We start from the raw sequence: 16454 nt of genomic DNA, 5'->3' as shown, positions 1-16454 counted from the left end.
CCAGGATAACAGGGCAGGTCATAGATGGCCACGAGGCAGGAGACTTGCCAGACGCCGGGACGCCAGTACGCAGGCTGGGTCTTGTCTCATGTTGTCCCGGCCCTCCTCGTCCGCGTCCTGATTGGTTCCAAACATGATAGCTGGTCTGCTGTACAAGAGGCACGGCGAGGAAAAGATACGGGACGGCGGAGAATGCACCACGTGACAAGCAGTGAGATGGACACACACCAAGGCGTCATCTGAGACCTAACAGCAGATAAGGCGCCGCATGTGTTGAGATCAGTGGGGGTGCAATGGCAGTGATGGCTAAACAGGGAGTGGACGAGGTCGCCACGCTTCAGCACGGCCTGATCCACAGCCGGAGCAGAATTACCTTTCCATCGACGAGAGCGAGTGAGAAGCCGCTCTTGGTGGCGACAACAGCCGTGATGAAGGAGCGGGGTCTCTATGCTGCCGGACGCACCAACCGGGCCAAGCGCAGAACGCGAGACATTACGCCAAACTCGATGCTTGCGCTTGCGCTGCAGGACTGGCCCAGGCCTTCTAGTCGCGCTTGTTTCGCGATTTAGAAGTGCATTGTTGCCTTGTCTCTGCCCGTTGAGCTGGTAGACAAGCTTGAGATTACGCATAAGGGGGATCAATTCGGCCAATGAACAAACTTGCATCCGCAATCAGCTGATCGTGAAGCTCTGCACGGTCACCACAGCCCGTCACAAAAGCTGGGGGGGAAGAACGACTGAGCAAAAGGTAAACGACAGCACACGGAGCGTCTCGGGCCCTGGCGTCCCCTGCCCGGAACCGAGCGGTTCCAGCAACCATAACTGCTTCCAGGCCATCGGGACGCGCGTGGCGCCACTCTTCATCACACCGGCTGGGCAATCTGCAGTAGACGGTCACGGTGAAGGGTAGGGTTGTCGCGGCTTCAGCTTATTGGCATAGTGGAATTGGGAAGCCGGGAATGGGTTTGAGTGTGAGTCGCTTGGCGACAGGGATGAAGGCAACGCAGAGGAGTGCGATTGTTCGACGGTGGCCTTGTTGTCTCCATCGCAGGCACTGTCCTCCTCCCCGACAAAAAGTTGGTACTTCCAAGACGTGGCTGACATAAGCTCAAAGATCCTCGGATCGGCGTGGGCCGCCACAGCCACCCTCCTCCTCACTTTCGCGTTCGAGGCGGAGGTCGTCAGGCTCTACTCCCGCTCAGTCAAGCAAGTCGGGCACTTCAGCCAGCCCGGCCTAGCTGAGTGGAAGGCCAATGCCACAGCCGCGTCCGAGCCTCAGACTTGGGCTCTCCGCTTCCGAGTAAAGCCGGTGTCGTGAACAGCACGACCGGACAATCGCCACTTCCACTATCCCTCCCTATGAGAGCAGGTAAAACACTTCAACCCAGACCTGAGCTCAGACCTCTAAACCTCCACAGAACCAAACACGAATGGAAAAGAAAATCACTCGCATCAGCGCACTGACCTCTCCCCATCTCCCCAACACCCCCCGTTTCCAGCACAGACCAACACAAAACAAATATCTCACAAACATCCCGTCTCCTTCACCATCTCATTTCTCTCATCTCATTAACCCAAAACATGTCTTACGCCTTGCCCCGCCAGCCCCGCCCACCCTCGTCGGGTCCTCGTGGGCCACGGGGACACACCATGAGCTTAAGCATATCTGAGCGTGGGAGCGAGGCGGGTTACGACTTGAGCCGCTTTGGTAACCCTGACTACCGCATGGCGCGGAGCAGCCCCGAGATGCTGGACCTCGAGGCTGCCTCACGCATCGAGACGCTCGAAGCGCAGCTTGCCCTCGCGCGGATTCGGATTGCCGAGTTCGAGGCGGCAGACGCTGAGCGGCGCGACGCTGAGGCCCGGGAGGCCAAGAGGGTTGAGCAATGCAGGTGGGTCGGGCTGAACGGGGCGGGGTGGGGCGGGATGGGGCGTATGGAGAGGCGGAATTGGGGGGAAAGGAGTTGGAGGTGGGAAGGGAAAAGGAGGGGAAAGGCGGAGGGCATAGGGGCCGTTGGCAAGGGGGGGAAGATACAAACGCTGACTCCAGGATGTGGAACACGGTCCTCATCGCAAAGTACGGCCGTGAAGCCGAGCTGGTCCCAATGGGCAACATCTTACCTGTGCGTCCATCGAGAACCCGGCTGACAACAGTACATCCGCCGCGCGCACGAGGTAGACGACCTCGAGGCCGTCGAGATGCTGAAGCGGATAGATGACCTTGGTGGTTCAGCGCCCGACGACGCCCTCCAGGACAACCTCAGGATATACCTGCTCTCCCTGCTCGGCGTACCGCCCCTTCCCGCTGTCAAGCTCTCGTTCTTGTAGTAGCTCTCGTTCGTCTATTCCTGTACATGCATCCATCTACATTCTACACCCGGCGGGCTTCGGCGCGAGCCCATGCGCCGACGCCGTCCTGCATACGTGCCACTCGTCCAGCCAGCGCGTGAAGGGTGGGTGCGAGGCGCGCTTCCACACCCTCTGGAACCAAGAGAGAGGCGCGGAAGAGGAGCTCTGTGGCTCGCTCATCGTCGCCAAGTTTCGCGAGAGTCGGGAGTGTCGTGTGCACTGTGGTCCCGTCGGCGCGGGCGAGGCGGTACGCTAGTGTCACGAGGGGAACCAGGCGCTCTGTGCTGGCAACAGCAGTGACGAACGCAGCCACCTCACCGGCCCATGCAGCCCGCTCTATGCCAGCAGCAGCGACAGCGTCATCGAGAAGGCCGAGGAGAGCGTCACGTACCTCCTCAGTAGCGGGGTGGTTGCTGGCGTCCTCCCACTGCACGCGCACCCAGGGCGCAAGTGACGCGCGGAGAAGTGCGCGCGCACCTGTGCTCGTGCGTGCCAGACTCCTCAATGCCGCGAGAACCGCGCGGCGGAACGGCGCGTCAAGACTGCTCTGGAAGAGCGAGCAGAGGAGCGCGGACGTGTTACGGCGCGCAAGGATTGCTGCATCGCGGTTCGATCGTACACCGTCACGCAGCAACCGCACGATCCAGGCGCGCTCGCGGCGTGCCCCGTCGCCGGCAGCGTACAGCATGCCGTAGAGGAGAGGGACGTCGGCGACGTCGAGCGTCGGGCGCTGGAGGAGGAAGCGGGAGGAGAGCGGGAAGAGGAAATTTGCCGGGTGGGCCTGAGCGCGCAAGGCATGCGCCACGAAGAGCGTGATGAGCGGTGAGAGGCGGGGCTGAGACTCCTCGCTCTCCGGTGCCGGCAGGGAGTGCGCGACAAGCTCGAGCGTCTGCAGTAGCATCAGCTGCTCGTGGAAGTTTGCCTTCGAGACTAGCTGGACACTGCGGGCCAGGACGTAGCCCGCCACGCGACGCATACCCGCATCCCGCGATGACAGCGCGCACACGGCCATGCCGAGGACATTGGAGCGCAAGATCTCGACCCAGTCGAGGCCTCCGAGTTCTTCCTGCAGTACCGTCGAGAGGAGCGCTAGCACGAACACGGGGTCGTACACGTCGTCTGGCTTGGCGTCGGGTGGAAGCCCATCGTCGACCACCTGAGCGCCTTGGGCCGGTGGGTTCGTACGGCGCAGCGGGAACGCCGCGGATGAGTTGAACACCTTCTGGGGGTCCAGGGACGTGAGAGCATCCAGCGCACGTGCCGACACGCCGCCACTCGGTGACCAGTGCTGCAGAACGCTCGAGAGGGAAAGCTTGCGCTGCGCCTCGAAGGCGAGGAACAGCTCGAGGAGGAGCCGATCGGCGCGCCCCAGGGTTCCACGGTAAAGAGGAACCAGAGGCTCCACAAACGTCGGTTGGCACGACACGTACGTGCTGGCCAGGAAAAGAGCGTGGGTGATGCGCACGAATGCGAGGCGGTGCGCATTGTCCGCGCCGGGCATTGCCAGGCGTGAGATCTCCCGGGACGCTACGAGCTGCTGCAGCTGCTGTCGCACAAAGCTGGCCTTGAGCATGGCGTGCCGGGCCAGGACGGCAGCAAACTCAAGTGCCTGCGGCACGTTGAGGCGCTCCGTAATCGCCGCAGTGACGGCCGGTTCAGGGTCGCTGGGCTCGACACGCATAGCGGCACCAAGCTCGACGGCTTTCTGGAGGGCGCCAAGGGTTGCCAGCTCCTCTTCAGACAGCTCGTCATCCGAGCTCAGCAGGCGGGTCGCGTATTGCAGTCCAAGGTCGAGGAGAGGAGCAAGAGCTGTACCGAATTCGGCGTTCCCAGTTTCGGCGAGGGCAGCAGCAGCACGGGCGACTGGGGACCCGAAGGACGCAAGCGGTAGTCCACGAACGGCAACAGCCGTGGCGTTGGCCTGCTCTGGGAGAGACGTGAGCAACGTGGTCGCAGCACTGTGCACGTCTTGGGAGACAGTCGTGTCGGCAAGAGCCTCCACAGCGGCCTTGACGACCTTCTCCCCAAGTTCCGTTGGGATCTGTTCCGGGCTGAGAGCGGCAACAGTAGGGAGGATGCGGGAATCGGTGAGCCAGTCGCTGGTGACAGCAAGCTTGGCGAACGTTTCCGCTGCCTTCGAGGACAGACTGACGATGAGGGCAAGCAGGGTGAAACCGTCGCTGTCGCCGCGCGCGATGAGCTCGCCAAGGGTTGCGTCCGTGACCTCGACATCGAGCCTCCGGGAGAGAGACGAAGCAACAGCCGAGGAGAGCAGCCCAGTTATCGGGCGGTATACGCCGAGCTTGAGTAGCGCCGAGAGGTGTGGGTACACGCTCTGCGGGCGCGAGGCGCTGATGAGGGATCCAAGGACGTCGGCGGCCGCAGCCTCCAACTCTTTCGCTTTCGTGACGCGCTTAACGGCAGTGGCGAGACACGCATCGACTTGCGACCCACTCATGAAGGGGATCCAAGGCTGGAGGATAGCGAGCGCACGGGGAAGCTTCGTCTTGCTATCGATCGTCTCGGCCGCACTGTGCGAGTATGGTTCCGCCAGCGCCTTGTCGAACGCGCACGGCGAGAGCCCTCCGGCAACGTCTGAGAGGTGGGATCGCACATTGTCACCGGCCTTCGTAAGGAAGAGGTCACGCACCGCAGTGTCGTTGAACACCGCACTCTTGAGGCGCCGGCCGGCGCTGTCGTCACGCGCACGTTTCAGGACAGTCGCAAGAAGGAGAAGGACGTCCGTGTTCGCGCGGAATGAGAGGAAATGTACGAGGAACTGCGCCTGGCGCGCGCCCTCGTCCGCAGGCGCAGTGTTGACGAGCATGGCCAGCTGACCGAGCTTAGTATCCGCGCCCTTTGCAAAGCTGTCCACACAGTTACGCGTAAAGCTGCGCTGCGCCCACTCGGCTTCGTCGACAAGGCGAGGCGTCTCCGGGTCAACAGAGGACATGGCACCGCCCTTGAACACGACGTCGAGATCGCTCTCAATCAGAGAGATGATTTCAGGAAGGCCGTTGCGCGGCTGGCCCTTGGCCTTGGCCTCCTGCACGGAGGAGGAGATGCGGTCGACAATGGCGCGGACGAACTCTCTGCTCGTCTGCTTCCCCAGGATTCCCACAAGGACACGCCGGAGATAGTTGAGGACAACAGCGGCCGCCTCAGTGGCAATGTGCATGCCAATGAGCTTGGCGTGGATCTGCTCAACAAAGGCGATGAGGAGGGGCGACGCGGCCTCACGTGGCGAGAGGGAGGGCACGACCTCGGCGCCCTCCTCGATGTACTTGTGCGGCGTCTTGAGAGCGCGGCGCACACACTCGTCGAGGAATGAGAGGAGGTGGATCTGCTGGGCGACGAACATGGGCCCGCTCACAGTGTCCGACGCGCGTGGCAATGCGTCGAGCCAGATGGGGAGCTCGAGTGTGTCGTGTTCGAAGAGCAATGACTGCTCGAGGAGGCGGTGCAGCAACGTCGTCGTCATCGCCTGCGTTACGATATTGCGCGTCGAAAGGTGCAGCTGCAGGATGTGGTAAAGGTAAGTGAACTGGGAGCCAGACGCTTTGTTCGTCCAGTTCCACCCCGAGACCTCGGACAGGAGTCGCAGTACATGCAATTGGGACAACGCCTCAAAGCCCTCGACGTCACCACGCGAGTGGCCGAAGCCGCCACCCATCCCCACCGTGCCGACAGTTCCGATCGAGATGACACTTCCCGAGTCAGACACGACCGAGCCCTCGCGCGCCTCACGGCGTGCGCGGCGCTCCTGGTTCTTGCTCGACGCCGAGACGAGCAGGCGACCAACGTCAAACTTGGCCTCACCAGCGAGACTTGGCAGGGTGCTGTGGTACAGTCCAAAGAGACGGAGAGCAGTCTCCGTGAGCATTGCACTGCGAGCGGCCGCAGACGGCTCAGGCTCCCAGTCCTCATCCGCATCAGGTGGCGGTCGCGCCATGGTCGCCGACTTCTGAGCGAACTCGATGAGCGTCGAGACCTCGGGCACGCGACGACGACATTCAGCCTCCAACTCGCGTGCACCGGCACGCCATGCTCCCTCCGAATTCTCGCCGAGCTCGTCCGCAATAGACGCGTAGAGAGCCTGGACAGTCGAGAGCTTCTGCAGGCCACGCGCGAGCGCGAGTGCAGTAACGTGCTGGATGAGGTGGGACGAGTGCTGCAAGCCCTTCATGACATGCTGCTTGGTCATGGGAGAGGGGAGAACGCTCTCGACGACAGTCGTAACTGCGGGAGGGGCGGCGCGTGGCGGCATCGACGAAGCGGATGTCCCACGAGGTGCTGGCTGGTTAAACTTCTCGCGAGCCGGGAGCGGGAGAGAGATGACGCGACCAACGTACGCCATTGTCGCGATCCATCGCGCGTCCAGGCGCGGGTCGAGCGCAAGTGCTGAGTACGACCAGTATCCGGCCACAAGTTCGGGTGCAGCCTCGAATACCTTGAGGACCCAGGCACCTACGCGGCCGTCATCATCGACGACACGCGCACCCAACTTGCGTAGCGCGTTGGACAGAATGCGGTTGTGAAGCCCCCGCTTCTGTTTACTGTCATCGTCCTCGCGCTCGTACCAGCCCTGGTCAGGGAAGCAAATCCCACGCGCTGGGTTGGACGTAACGCTCTCGAGGAAGCCCTTGGCAATGTCACCAACGGTCCGCTCGGACGATGCCTCGACGGCCTCGCGACCAAGCAAGCGCGAGATGTGGTCCAGCGCTCCCTCGTCCAGGAGCACGAGGGAGATGCGACGGGCAACCCCGGGAGGTGGCCCGCTGATCGCGCCCCACATAGCCGAGAGGACGCGGTAGACCGTCGCGGGGGGGTCGTCCACGAGGCCATGATAGAGGTTAGGAAGAATGGCCTTGGCGTGCGCGTGGAACTCAGCTGCGGGGAGGAGGGGTAGGATGAGTTGGATACCGAGGTGGCGGATGTCGGCACGGTCGAGGGGATCGGCGCCGTACTCGACCATGTTGCCGTCCTTGTTCCGGCGGCGCATGTTGAGGAGCTTGCCAAAGCTCTTAGCCGCACCACGGTCTACGACTATCTGCCACACCTTGACGGCGAGGCGACCGCGCGAAGAACCCAGGAGGTTCGTGACATCTGGAGTGTCGACGTTCGCGGCCGCTGAGGCCAGATCGAGGCCGGCGTGGATGTTATCGCGGTTACCAGAAGAAATGAGATGACCGAGGAAGCCATGGTATGGTTCAGAGGGGGAAACAAGCTTGTTGACGATACCGACAAGTTGCTTGTGGAAGAAGGGAAGCGGGGTCAGGATGCGCAAAATGAGGGCGAGGAGGTGCGCGGCGGTCTGCGCGAGGGGGTCATTCTTCGCCTGAGGTTAGTTAACCAGTACCATATACAAAACCCACCTCATCAGCCGCCTTCCAGGCTGCAAAGATCTCATCCACCGTCGGCGATACGTCAAGGTAGTGTTGGAGGATCAGGACTGTAGCATGCGAGATGGTGAGAGGAAGGCTCGAGTACGGCGTGAGGATCTGCTGGTGGAACGAGACGAGTGCTGCTGTCAGATGTCTCGCCGCTTAACATGGACCGACGCCCTTGCACCGCTGTTCGCGGGGCCACGACGGCCCGTCGAGCTCGAAGCGCTGAACCTACCTTGCCTTGTCCCAGTCTCCAGGCCATCGCGCACCGCCCGACCAGTCGGGAACAACTTGGTCCCAGGTGCAGGACGGTGTACGACGTCGTTTCGTACGACTTCGTCGCCACGCTTACGTTTGGGCGCCATGCCTTCTTATGTTGCGAGTTTCCAGTTGAGATGCTTTGATCGAGCTGGTCTCAACAACTTGCATCACGGAAATCTCATCAGGCACCATTCCACGTGGGATGTTTTCCCACGGTGGCTCAAGGGAGGCCAGAGGGAAAGCAATGCACTTTGCTCAAATACGCCAATCCGCCCAGGCCGCCCAAATGACTCACTTACAGTAACACAGGCCAGTAGATCTGCAGAAGACACCCCGTGCTGAATGCTATGCTCCCCATCTCCAATCTCTCAACGTCAAAGAGGCTGGCACAGCGAGCACCGAGTTCGTCAAGCGCTGATCGACCCATTGCTGTGGGAGTGTGGAAGACCTAGGCGGGGTGGGATGCGAGTTGACGCATGGCTGACAAGCAGGAACCGAGTCAGCAGGAGACTAAGTTTTAGCGCGATGCCCTCCGTCACGCGACCCGTCAGCTGACTGGTTTAGGCTCGAGTGCGATACTAGTGGTGAGGTTTGTCGACTGCATTGATGAGCCAAGTGGAGTTGGTCAGCTGGCCGGGTGGAATCCTGTTGGACTTCTGAGCTATTTGGAGTAAGTTGTAAGCCGGGCCGTTACGGTCCGTCACCGGCCCGTCGCTCTGACGTTGCATTGACTCCCATCCAATGTCAACCAAGTCATTCTCCTTCCTTGTTTACACAAATCTGGTTGATCCGTTGTTACTAATGACGCCCCACAAGCTGTGCCCAAACACGACGTACGCTGTATATCTATATCCTGATCTGTCTGTTCTCGAATGACACGCATGGCACGCACGATCTCCCGGGTTCGCGGGCCGCTCATGGTCTCCCACCCCTTCCGTCGCGTTGCTCATCTCGCCATCTCCCAGTACAGATCTTCCTCACAGCCCACATACATTTGACCATTGGGTGACACGCTGACTAAACATATAAAACCCCAGTCAAGTATCATACTCTTTCCCCGCGTCTCTCTCCACCTTCCTTCCTCCCAAACAAGTACTTACTCCGGGAGAATGCTCCTCACCCGTCTCCTGGCGGCCACGGCCGCCCTCGCCTCTCTCGTCAAGGCCCAGAACACTTCCGATGTCGCCCTCATCCTCGAGCGCCGTCGCATTGACATGGCGGACTTCACCACACCCGCCGTTATGGCCAACGTGTCGATGTGGCTTGAGACCCAGAGCGCCGAGGGGATCTGGAGCGACGTCGACTACAGCATCGGTTGTGACGCCCGTGAGTCTCCTTGCGTTACTCCGGGTGGAATGCAGTGTTGACAGAAGGGCGCGCCAACTGGCCTATCCAGCTTCACTGGATTCGCGTTATTGCCTTGGCTTCGGCGTGGTCTGGCCTCAACCCCAACGCGCCGGCCGAGTACAACGGCAACGAGGCACTCCTTTCGGCTGCCCTCAAGGGCATGGACTGGTGGTTTGAGCGTGACTACTCCAACCCAGGCTGCACTGCCGAAGGTGGCAAGGCGTGAGCTCAGCTTCTGGTCGTCCTGTGGAGCTGACTGAAGCCCCTGCCCTTGTGGTACACCTGGAGCGTGGAACCAGAACTGGTTCGGAAACGTGATCCTCATCCCGCAGCTTGTTACGACGGCATGCCTCCTCGTCATGCCGGCCAATCTTACCGACTTGCAGAAGGAGAAGTGTTTCACGATTCCGAACCGCTCGTGGGAGCTGCGCGATCTCGACAACCCCACCTTTGGGGTGCTCACTGGTGCCAATATGGTCAACGTAAGCATACGCTCGCACCCGATGAAGGTTGACGACAGGTCATGCAGAATTCGATCTCGATGGGGCTATTTACCAACAACGAGACTATTATCGAGGAGGCATTCTCCCGTGCAATGGGTTCCTACCTCGTGAGCTCATAGGAAGATTGCGCCAGCTGACATAAGTTTGCAGACGCGCCGGCGCAAGACGGCATACACCGTGACGGTTCGTTCCTCCAGCACGACGGCATCCTGTACAACGGCAACTACGGCAAGGACGCGCTGAATGCGTTCATCCAGCTCGAAGGCGAGGCAATCGGCACCTCGTTCGCAGCGAACGACACAGTGCGCGAGGCGATCGCGGCCTTTATCCGTGGTAACGAGTGGATGATCTTCCGTGACAAGACAACCGACCGCCTGCTTTGGGACATCAATACGATTGGGCGCTTCCTCACGTTTCACTCGAGCGACCTCCAGACGTCAGCCGATATCAACTTCAACGCAACCAAGCTCGGTAGAGCCGTGGAGGACTTCAGTGGCCCATTATATTTGGGAAACACCGTTCATCGTCTCCAAACCAACTTCTCGCAGCCGCTGACGGGCAACCGCGCCTTCTTCGCATCTGACTACATGGTTCACCGCCGCCGTAACTTCATGCTCGCCAACAAAATGCTCTCGTCTCGTTCGTGGAACGCCGAGTACACGAACTCGGCCAACCCTTACGGCTTTTTCCTTGGCCAAGGTACACTGTTCTCGTACGTTACCGGCAACGAGTACAAGGACATCCAGGCCGGCTGGGACTGGCACCTGATTCCGGGTACCACGTCGATCCTGAATGCTGCGCCTCTGCGCTCAGACAGGGTTGGGTTCATGGGAAAATTGAGCTACGTCGGCGTTGTGAGCGACGGTGAGTTTGGCGCAAGCGTCATGGACTACCTCGACCCAGCGGATGGATCGCTGGCATTCCGTAAGGTCTGGTTCTTCCTGGAGAGGAGTGTGCTCGTGACCACCACAAAGGTTGTCAAAGAAGGGCCCGCTGCAATCGACAAGCCGGTCGTGACTGTCCTTGACCAGCGCACTGCAGTCGGCGGCGCAGAGGCCGAAGTAGACCGCGAGACTGTGGTCATTCCTGACACCCTCAACATTTCTGGCACCACCCTCATGTACGGCGGCAACGGCTACCTGTCCCACGGTGTGCCCTTCAACCTGACGCTCTCCGCTGGCCCGCGCACAGGGAATTGGTCGGCCATCTCGACTTCAACTGCTGGCGTCCAAACCGTCGACATCTTCTCCGCGTACACCACTATCCCCTCATCAACATACTCGTACGAGTTCTTCCCGGGGACCACCCGTGGCACGTTGCGCCGCGAGAGCCGCCGCCCATCCACCACCCCCTTGGACCTCGACGGTGTCCTGGGTGCGGTGGGGGAGGACCGCCTGGCTCTCATCTTCTGGCCCGACTCACCCCTTACGGCTTGTGTGTCACACACCCAGTTCGACAGTGGTGACTTTAGCGTGACGGTCGACAAGCCCGTGGCGCTGCTGTTCAGGCTGGGCCGCCGTCGCCGCGGCGTCCGACCGCTCACGGTCACCGTCGCCAACCCGAGCCAGACGCTCTCTGGCGTCACAGTTACGTTGAAGAGCTCGACCAAGCGCCTCCTCTGTGCAGACGAGCGATGCACGGAAGGGGACGGTGTCGTCCTGAATCTTCGTCTGCTCACTGGCGGCTTTGGGGGCAGCAGTGTGAGCGTCAACGTCAACTTTTAGTTGGAGAATGAGGACTTTTGAGACCTTGGACCCTGTGTGTGCATAGGCAGATGTTGAATGAACCATTGACATATGTACAGGCTAGCGAACTAACTATCGAGGCCAGAGAAGTTAGTCTCAGACTTGAAACACGGGGCTCACTCAGCGGCATGGCACGGCTTTTCTAACGTCTCGAAACGTTAACCTTGACTGCCAGGCATTACGATCCAGACGTCAGACCTTGCCGTACTGTACCTGCCTCGTCTACAATATCTAAAGGCTATGGCGATGTCAACTGCACTCCGCACCGGGCGGAACGGAGTTCAATGCCATATGTCTCAAGGCAAGCCAGCCTCACGACGCCGCATGTGCCCGTCACGTCGTCTTGTGGACACAGCATAAGTATCGCCGTCATCCGACAATGGATGCAAGCAACAACTCCTTCCCCAAAACACCAAACACCCGAAGTACACGATGGTGTTCCGCCAGAAGCGCGAGTCCAGGAGATTCTGCCAACCATCCAGATCAAGCAGCACAGACAGCTACATTGTTACGTACTCCATCCGTGGTCGTACGTCTCCCTCTGTCATGGCTGATTCCAGCACCTCCTCTCTGCCACTCAGCCCACCCTGCCGCCCCAGCCAACTTCCGGCAGCCACCTGTCTATCCCACCTGCCGAGCGGAGGGGCACGTTATTGGCTTCTATATGGGTATGGTTCTGTGAGTTGGATTACTGCAGTGCCGAGCTGAACCCAGATCGCTGGTAAAGCGGGGACGGTGTAGTCGGTGCGGCGAGCGTCCATGACCAATTGTAGTCTGGGAAGCGTGCGTCCCTATCGTATACCGGTATCACAATGTCTGACTATATTTCGAGCGGGTATGTTACGTCTCGCGCGAGTTTGTCATATTGCTGTGACTGACTTGAGAGGGCGGCCCAAGCTCTTGTCTTTATCCGGAAATGCCGGGTTCCTGGCTCAGACTAGACTGCTAGACTGGCGTGTTTCGGTAGCGTCCTCGCCCCCTCGTGCTCATCAGACGTTGCAGAGTAGTATAGCTTAGCGACCAGTAGCTTCAAACTAGTCACCTGGTACATGAGTCATATAATCAACAATGCGTCACGGGCGTTTATCTACTCGGCTCGCCACTTACCTCTCGCCTCCGACAGCCTTTCGTCTTCTGATCCATTCGCACTCTCGCCATCGCCACGGCAACATAACCCATCCTTTTCGACGTTACAAGTCATAAGGATTACCGACGCCGAAGCCCCTCTCGGCCCCCGTCCTTTGTGTTCGCAAGTCACCTTGCGTTCTCCACAGCAATGCACTTCATCGCCGGCCCTCTCTTCTTCTTGGTTCGCCTCTGCACCGGCTCTCGGCCCTGGTCTGACAACTCCACCCCATCAAAACCAAAACCTAACCTATCCAACCTCTCCAGGCGCAAGCGGAATGGAAGGAAAGGAGAATTCCATCACACAGAACGCTGTCCCTTCTGCGGATAATGGTGGGTCCTTGGCGGATTAGGCTGATGCCAGGTACGTCGCACGCCCTCAACCCCGAGTGCGCGCGGTACGGGCATGATACGCGGATCCGCGCCCGCGGTCTGTGTTTCCTCATCTACTGCTTCCCATTCAGTATGATCTAGTGCGTGGCACGGGGGACAGTTAGCTGACTCTAGCTTTATCGCGCGGAAGCAGGTCACGTGTGGGCGCTGCGGTATGAAGGTCGCTCCGCAGGGTATCCTGGATTAGTCGGAGAGGGAGGGGAGCAATAATCGAAAGCAGCACGATGCAGAGGTAGGAAGTAGTCAGTGCCGAGGTGGTGACCGCATGGCGGTCAGCCTGATATTGCCAGTAGTACGGGAGCGCTGTGCCAAGAACCTCGCGCGAGACAGTGGTAGTACCCGTGGTGACACAGGAAGCCAAAGAACAGCCAACCTCAAGTTCTGGAAACGCTGCACGCACCAGCTCCTGTTGACATGCCACATCTTATTCCCGTCCCTGCATGTGTCAACCAACCTGCTCTTTGTGACTTCTATCCGTACACACCTCTAGGCACATGACCCCGTCGTCCTCCCGTCAAGGCACCAGGCGAGACATTTCAGAACCCCAGCGAGTCTGTCAGCACTTTCTATCTCACGCATCACTACTTCCTGCAGCTGCTGCCCGTCTGCATTGGAGATTCGAACGCTCACGGCTTCAGGGCAACGCGGCGGCGCCCAGCAGCGCGCCGCATGCCCTATGGCTCAGTTGGCTAGCGCGTGGAGCTGTTACTCGATGACAACTCCGAGGTCCACGGTTCGAGCCCGTGTGGGGCAGTATGGCGCCGCGCTTTTTTGAGCTTGCGAACAGCGGCAGTGAAGAAGAAGAGAAAGAGATGAGAGATGGATGTGGCGCGTTCGTGTTGGCGGGTACTTCTGATGCACATCCTCCGAGTTTCTCGAACAGCCGTGTCTCACACGAGTATCTGTACTAATTTCCCCTGGGAAGCTATTCCCCGCCTGTACCAGTCCATCAGCACCGTTGCATTACGTGCAGCTTCTCTGAGAGCCGCTCGGCGTACCTGAAGGTCTCTGTTTCGCGGTGTCTCCGGGCCCAAAAATGTCTCTCGCAACCACCTGCCCTATGGCTCAGTTGGTTAGCGCGTGGAGCTGTTACTCGATGACAACTCCGAGGTCCACGGTTCGAGTCCGTGTGGGGCAGATCTTTTGCCTGTTTGCTATGCATGTTCCGTCTCCTTACGTGAGTGACATGAGCTGACGGAAGGGATGAGGAGGAGTTGCCGGTGGGCTCGGAGAGTTTGCCTCGGATGTGGCGGTGGCGGTGGTGGTGGCGTTCAGGTCGAGGCCCTTGGGGATGGAGCTGTTTGGGGCTGTGTGGACGATCCTGTGGCGTCGACGGGACGTGTGTCAGATGCCAGAGTGCACCTTATGATGCGGACGGGAGGGGACAATGGAGACGGTGGAATGCTGATTCTCGTTTCCGGACTTTACGGAGACTCGGGGAGTTCGAACAGCCTCGGTCCCCCGCAGCGTTGTGCTGCACATCTCCAGATCTCCAACCATGTCCAGAGCCGGCGGTCCGAAGCCACCTTTATTATGATCCATTATTCACATGACTCTGAAGAGGCCCTAGCCTGTCTTGATTGCCATGACAAATCGAACGCTTCAATCCTGCCTCCCAAGTCAGTCCGGACGCGCGTCCGGCACGGCCGGCAATGTTCCAGTGGTCCTCAAGCATATTCATAAAGGGAGATAACGTTGCGACTCCGGATTAGGGATTCTTCACAGGGACGGACAATGGAGTTACGTTCCCGGGAGAGGGAGCGGGACGTGTCATGTGGAGTCGGACTCGGCCAGGAACCACACCGCGAGGCCAGCTTGCTGGGGGTACGCGACTCCATCTGTCACAGGACAATTGTTGGGTTGGTTGGCAGTGTGAGATCCCAGGGGGACTCGATTGGCCTCGCATAGTGTGACTCGGAGAGCAGCTCAGGCATTACGAGACGTCGCAACTTACCAGGCACACTTCCAGCTAGCCCTGCCTTCAAGTAAGTACCAAACTGGGTCTTCCCATCTGCTCCGCCCCGAATGTACGTTACAGCCGAGCAACATGCTCTCACATACAGGGGAAGTCGGACCCCAAGAATGGGAGGCAAACGTCGTCGTACCTGCATTCCCAAAGCAGGCCAGGTACGGGCTGCATGCCGGACAGACTAGGTTGGACTCCTATTTACGTGCTCGTTCGTTGTCCTTGGTCACATTGCCGTTACCCACTATCCCAACTCGCTGGCCATCTCAATCAAAATCCTTATTCCTGCGGTCTCCCTGGACCCCATGGCCAGCGACGCTCATCGCCTAGATATATAGCAGGATGAGCGTTGGTGTCTCCATCAATCTACCCATACCGCCACGCGCCATGCACAAGGAAGAGAAACAGCGCATTGAGGTCCACCCGTACTCTCTCAGTGCGCTCAGTCCACCGGCACGCTCCCCCACCTCTCAACAGTCGACACTATGCTCGCTGCCGACGTCGCCAAAGTCGGCAAGAGGCAAGCGAAACGACTCTGTTATCACCGTCAAAAGCACGAGTACGAACACGGGCTCAACAGCATCTTTCCCCTCCGACATCCATTCCGACTACACTGCGTCCTCGTCAGCGTTCCACAGACGTAAGTGCCTCCCGTAATTCGGTTCTGGTTCCGGATTCGCTGACCCCAGCGGGCATCGACTACGAGGAGAGCGACGAGGATCTCCTTGCCTCGGCGTGGCGCCATCCTCTCGCTGTGCATGCTGAGCCTGTTCCCGCTATGCCGCTACACATCGAGGAGATGCGGACACGGCGCTCGCGCGGCGGCATAGGCACATGGCACATTCCCAGCGCCGAAACGTTGTGTGCGCAGATCGGACACGACGCTCGTCCACACCTCCACCGCTGCTTCCTCAACGCCTTCATGGTCCCCGTTGCAAAGTGAGTATGGGTTTTGGGGTTGGGGAGCGCCGCTTGGGCATGGGCATGAGCAACTGAGTATACGGTGTGGTCATGACGGATCGTGCCTGGTAGGGCCGTCCCGCGATCTGGATGCCGTCAACCAAGCAGTGTGACGCCTGCAGGGTTGCTCTGTTGCTTGCGTTGCTGTTCTCTGCGTACCGATTGTGCTCACCTCATTTTCATCTCATGCTGACCTCAGCTGTGACCTCTTTGCGACGACGCGCTGTAAGCGCTGCAACCTCCTCATCACACACGACGACGAGAGCTGTACTCGCTGCCCTGCCCGCTGGTTGCGAGAGAAGACGGGCGTCGACGAGACATCTTGGCTCGGGACACGGAGTCGGTTGATCGTCGACGACCAGAGTGCGCAAACAGTCAACCGCTTACTCACACCACAAACATCCCGCCTTTCGCAGTAG

General features: G+C 59.7%; 5 protein-coding genes across 5 annotated transcripts; 4 read left to right on the top strand and 1 right to left on the bottom strand.

Annotated features, from left to right (window-relative positions):
• Positions 1–1580: 1580 nt before the first annotated feature.
• On the top strand, positions 1581–2327 carry CcaverHIS019_0102810 (uncharacterized protein; the record flags this gene model as incomplete). The annotated part of the gene is made up of 3 exons (XM_060598578.1): positions 1581–1891; positions 2050–2122; positions 2154–2327. 3 exons carry the CDS (start codon positions 1581–1583, stop codon positions 2325–2327), a joined length of 558 nt encoding a protein of 185 aa, XP_060452829.1.
• A 43-nt stretch (positions 2328–2370) lies between these two features.
• Positions 2371–8100, bottom strand: CcaverHIS019_0102800 (uncharacterized protein; the record flags this gene model as incomplete). Its single annotated transcript, XM_060598567.1, has 3 exons — positions 2371–7686; positions 7724–7872; positions 7971–8100. 3 exons carry the CDS (start codon positions 8098–8100, stop codon positions 2371–2373), a joined length of 5595 nt encoding a protein of 1864 aa, XP_060452828.1.
• Positions 8101–9105: 1005 nt separating this feature from the next.
• On the top strand, positions 9106–11570 carry CcaverHIS019_0102790 (uncharacterized protein; the record flags this gene model as incomplete). The annotated part of the gene is made up of 5 exons (XM_060598555.1): positions 9106–9322; positions 9370–9565; positions 9606–9825; positions 9864–9953; positions 9990–11570. 5 exons carry the CDS (start codon positions 9106–9108, stop codon positions 11568–11570), a joined length of 2304 nt encoding a protein of 767 aa, XP_060452827.1.
• A 1424-nt stretch (positions 11571–12994) lies between these two features.
• Positions 12995–13296, top strand: CcaverHIS019_0102780 (uncharacterized protein; the record flags this gene model as incomplete). The annotated part of the gene is made up of 3 exons (XM_060598544.1): positions 12995–13049; positions 13081–13189; positions 13224–13296. 3 exons carry the CDS (start codon positions 12995–12997, stop codon positions 13294–13296), a joined length of 237 nt encoding a protein of 78 aa, XP_060452826.1.
• A 2166-nt stretch (positions 13297–15462) lies between these two features.
• Positions 15463–16454, top strand: CcaverHIS019_0102770 (uncharacterized protein; the record flags this gene model as incomplete). The annotated part of the gene is made up of 3 exons (XM_060598533.1): positions 15463–15715; positions 15765–16014; positions 16235–16454. 3 exons carry the CDS (start codon positions 15463–15465, stop codon positions 16452–16454), a joined length of 723 nt encoding a protein of 240 aa, XP_060452825.1.

Source organism: Cutaneotrichosporon cavernicola (genome assembly GCF_030864355.1).
Source record: "Cutaneotrichosporon cavernicola HIS019 DNA, chromosome: 1".
Taxonomy (NCBI): domain Eukaryota; kingdom Fungi; phylum Basidiomycota; class Tremellomycetes; order Trichosporonales; family Trichosporonaceae; genus Cutaneotrichosporon; species Cutaneotrichosporon cavernicola.
The sequence above is the reverse complement of the archived record's forward strand: the minus strand, read 5'-3'. Positions and strand labels throughout refer to the sequence as shown.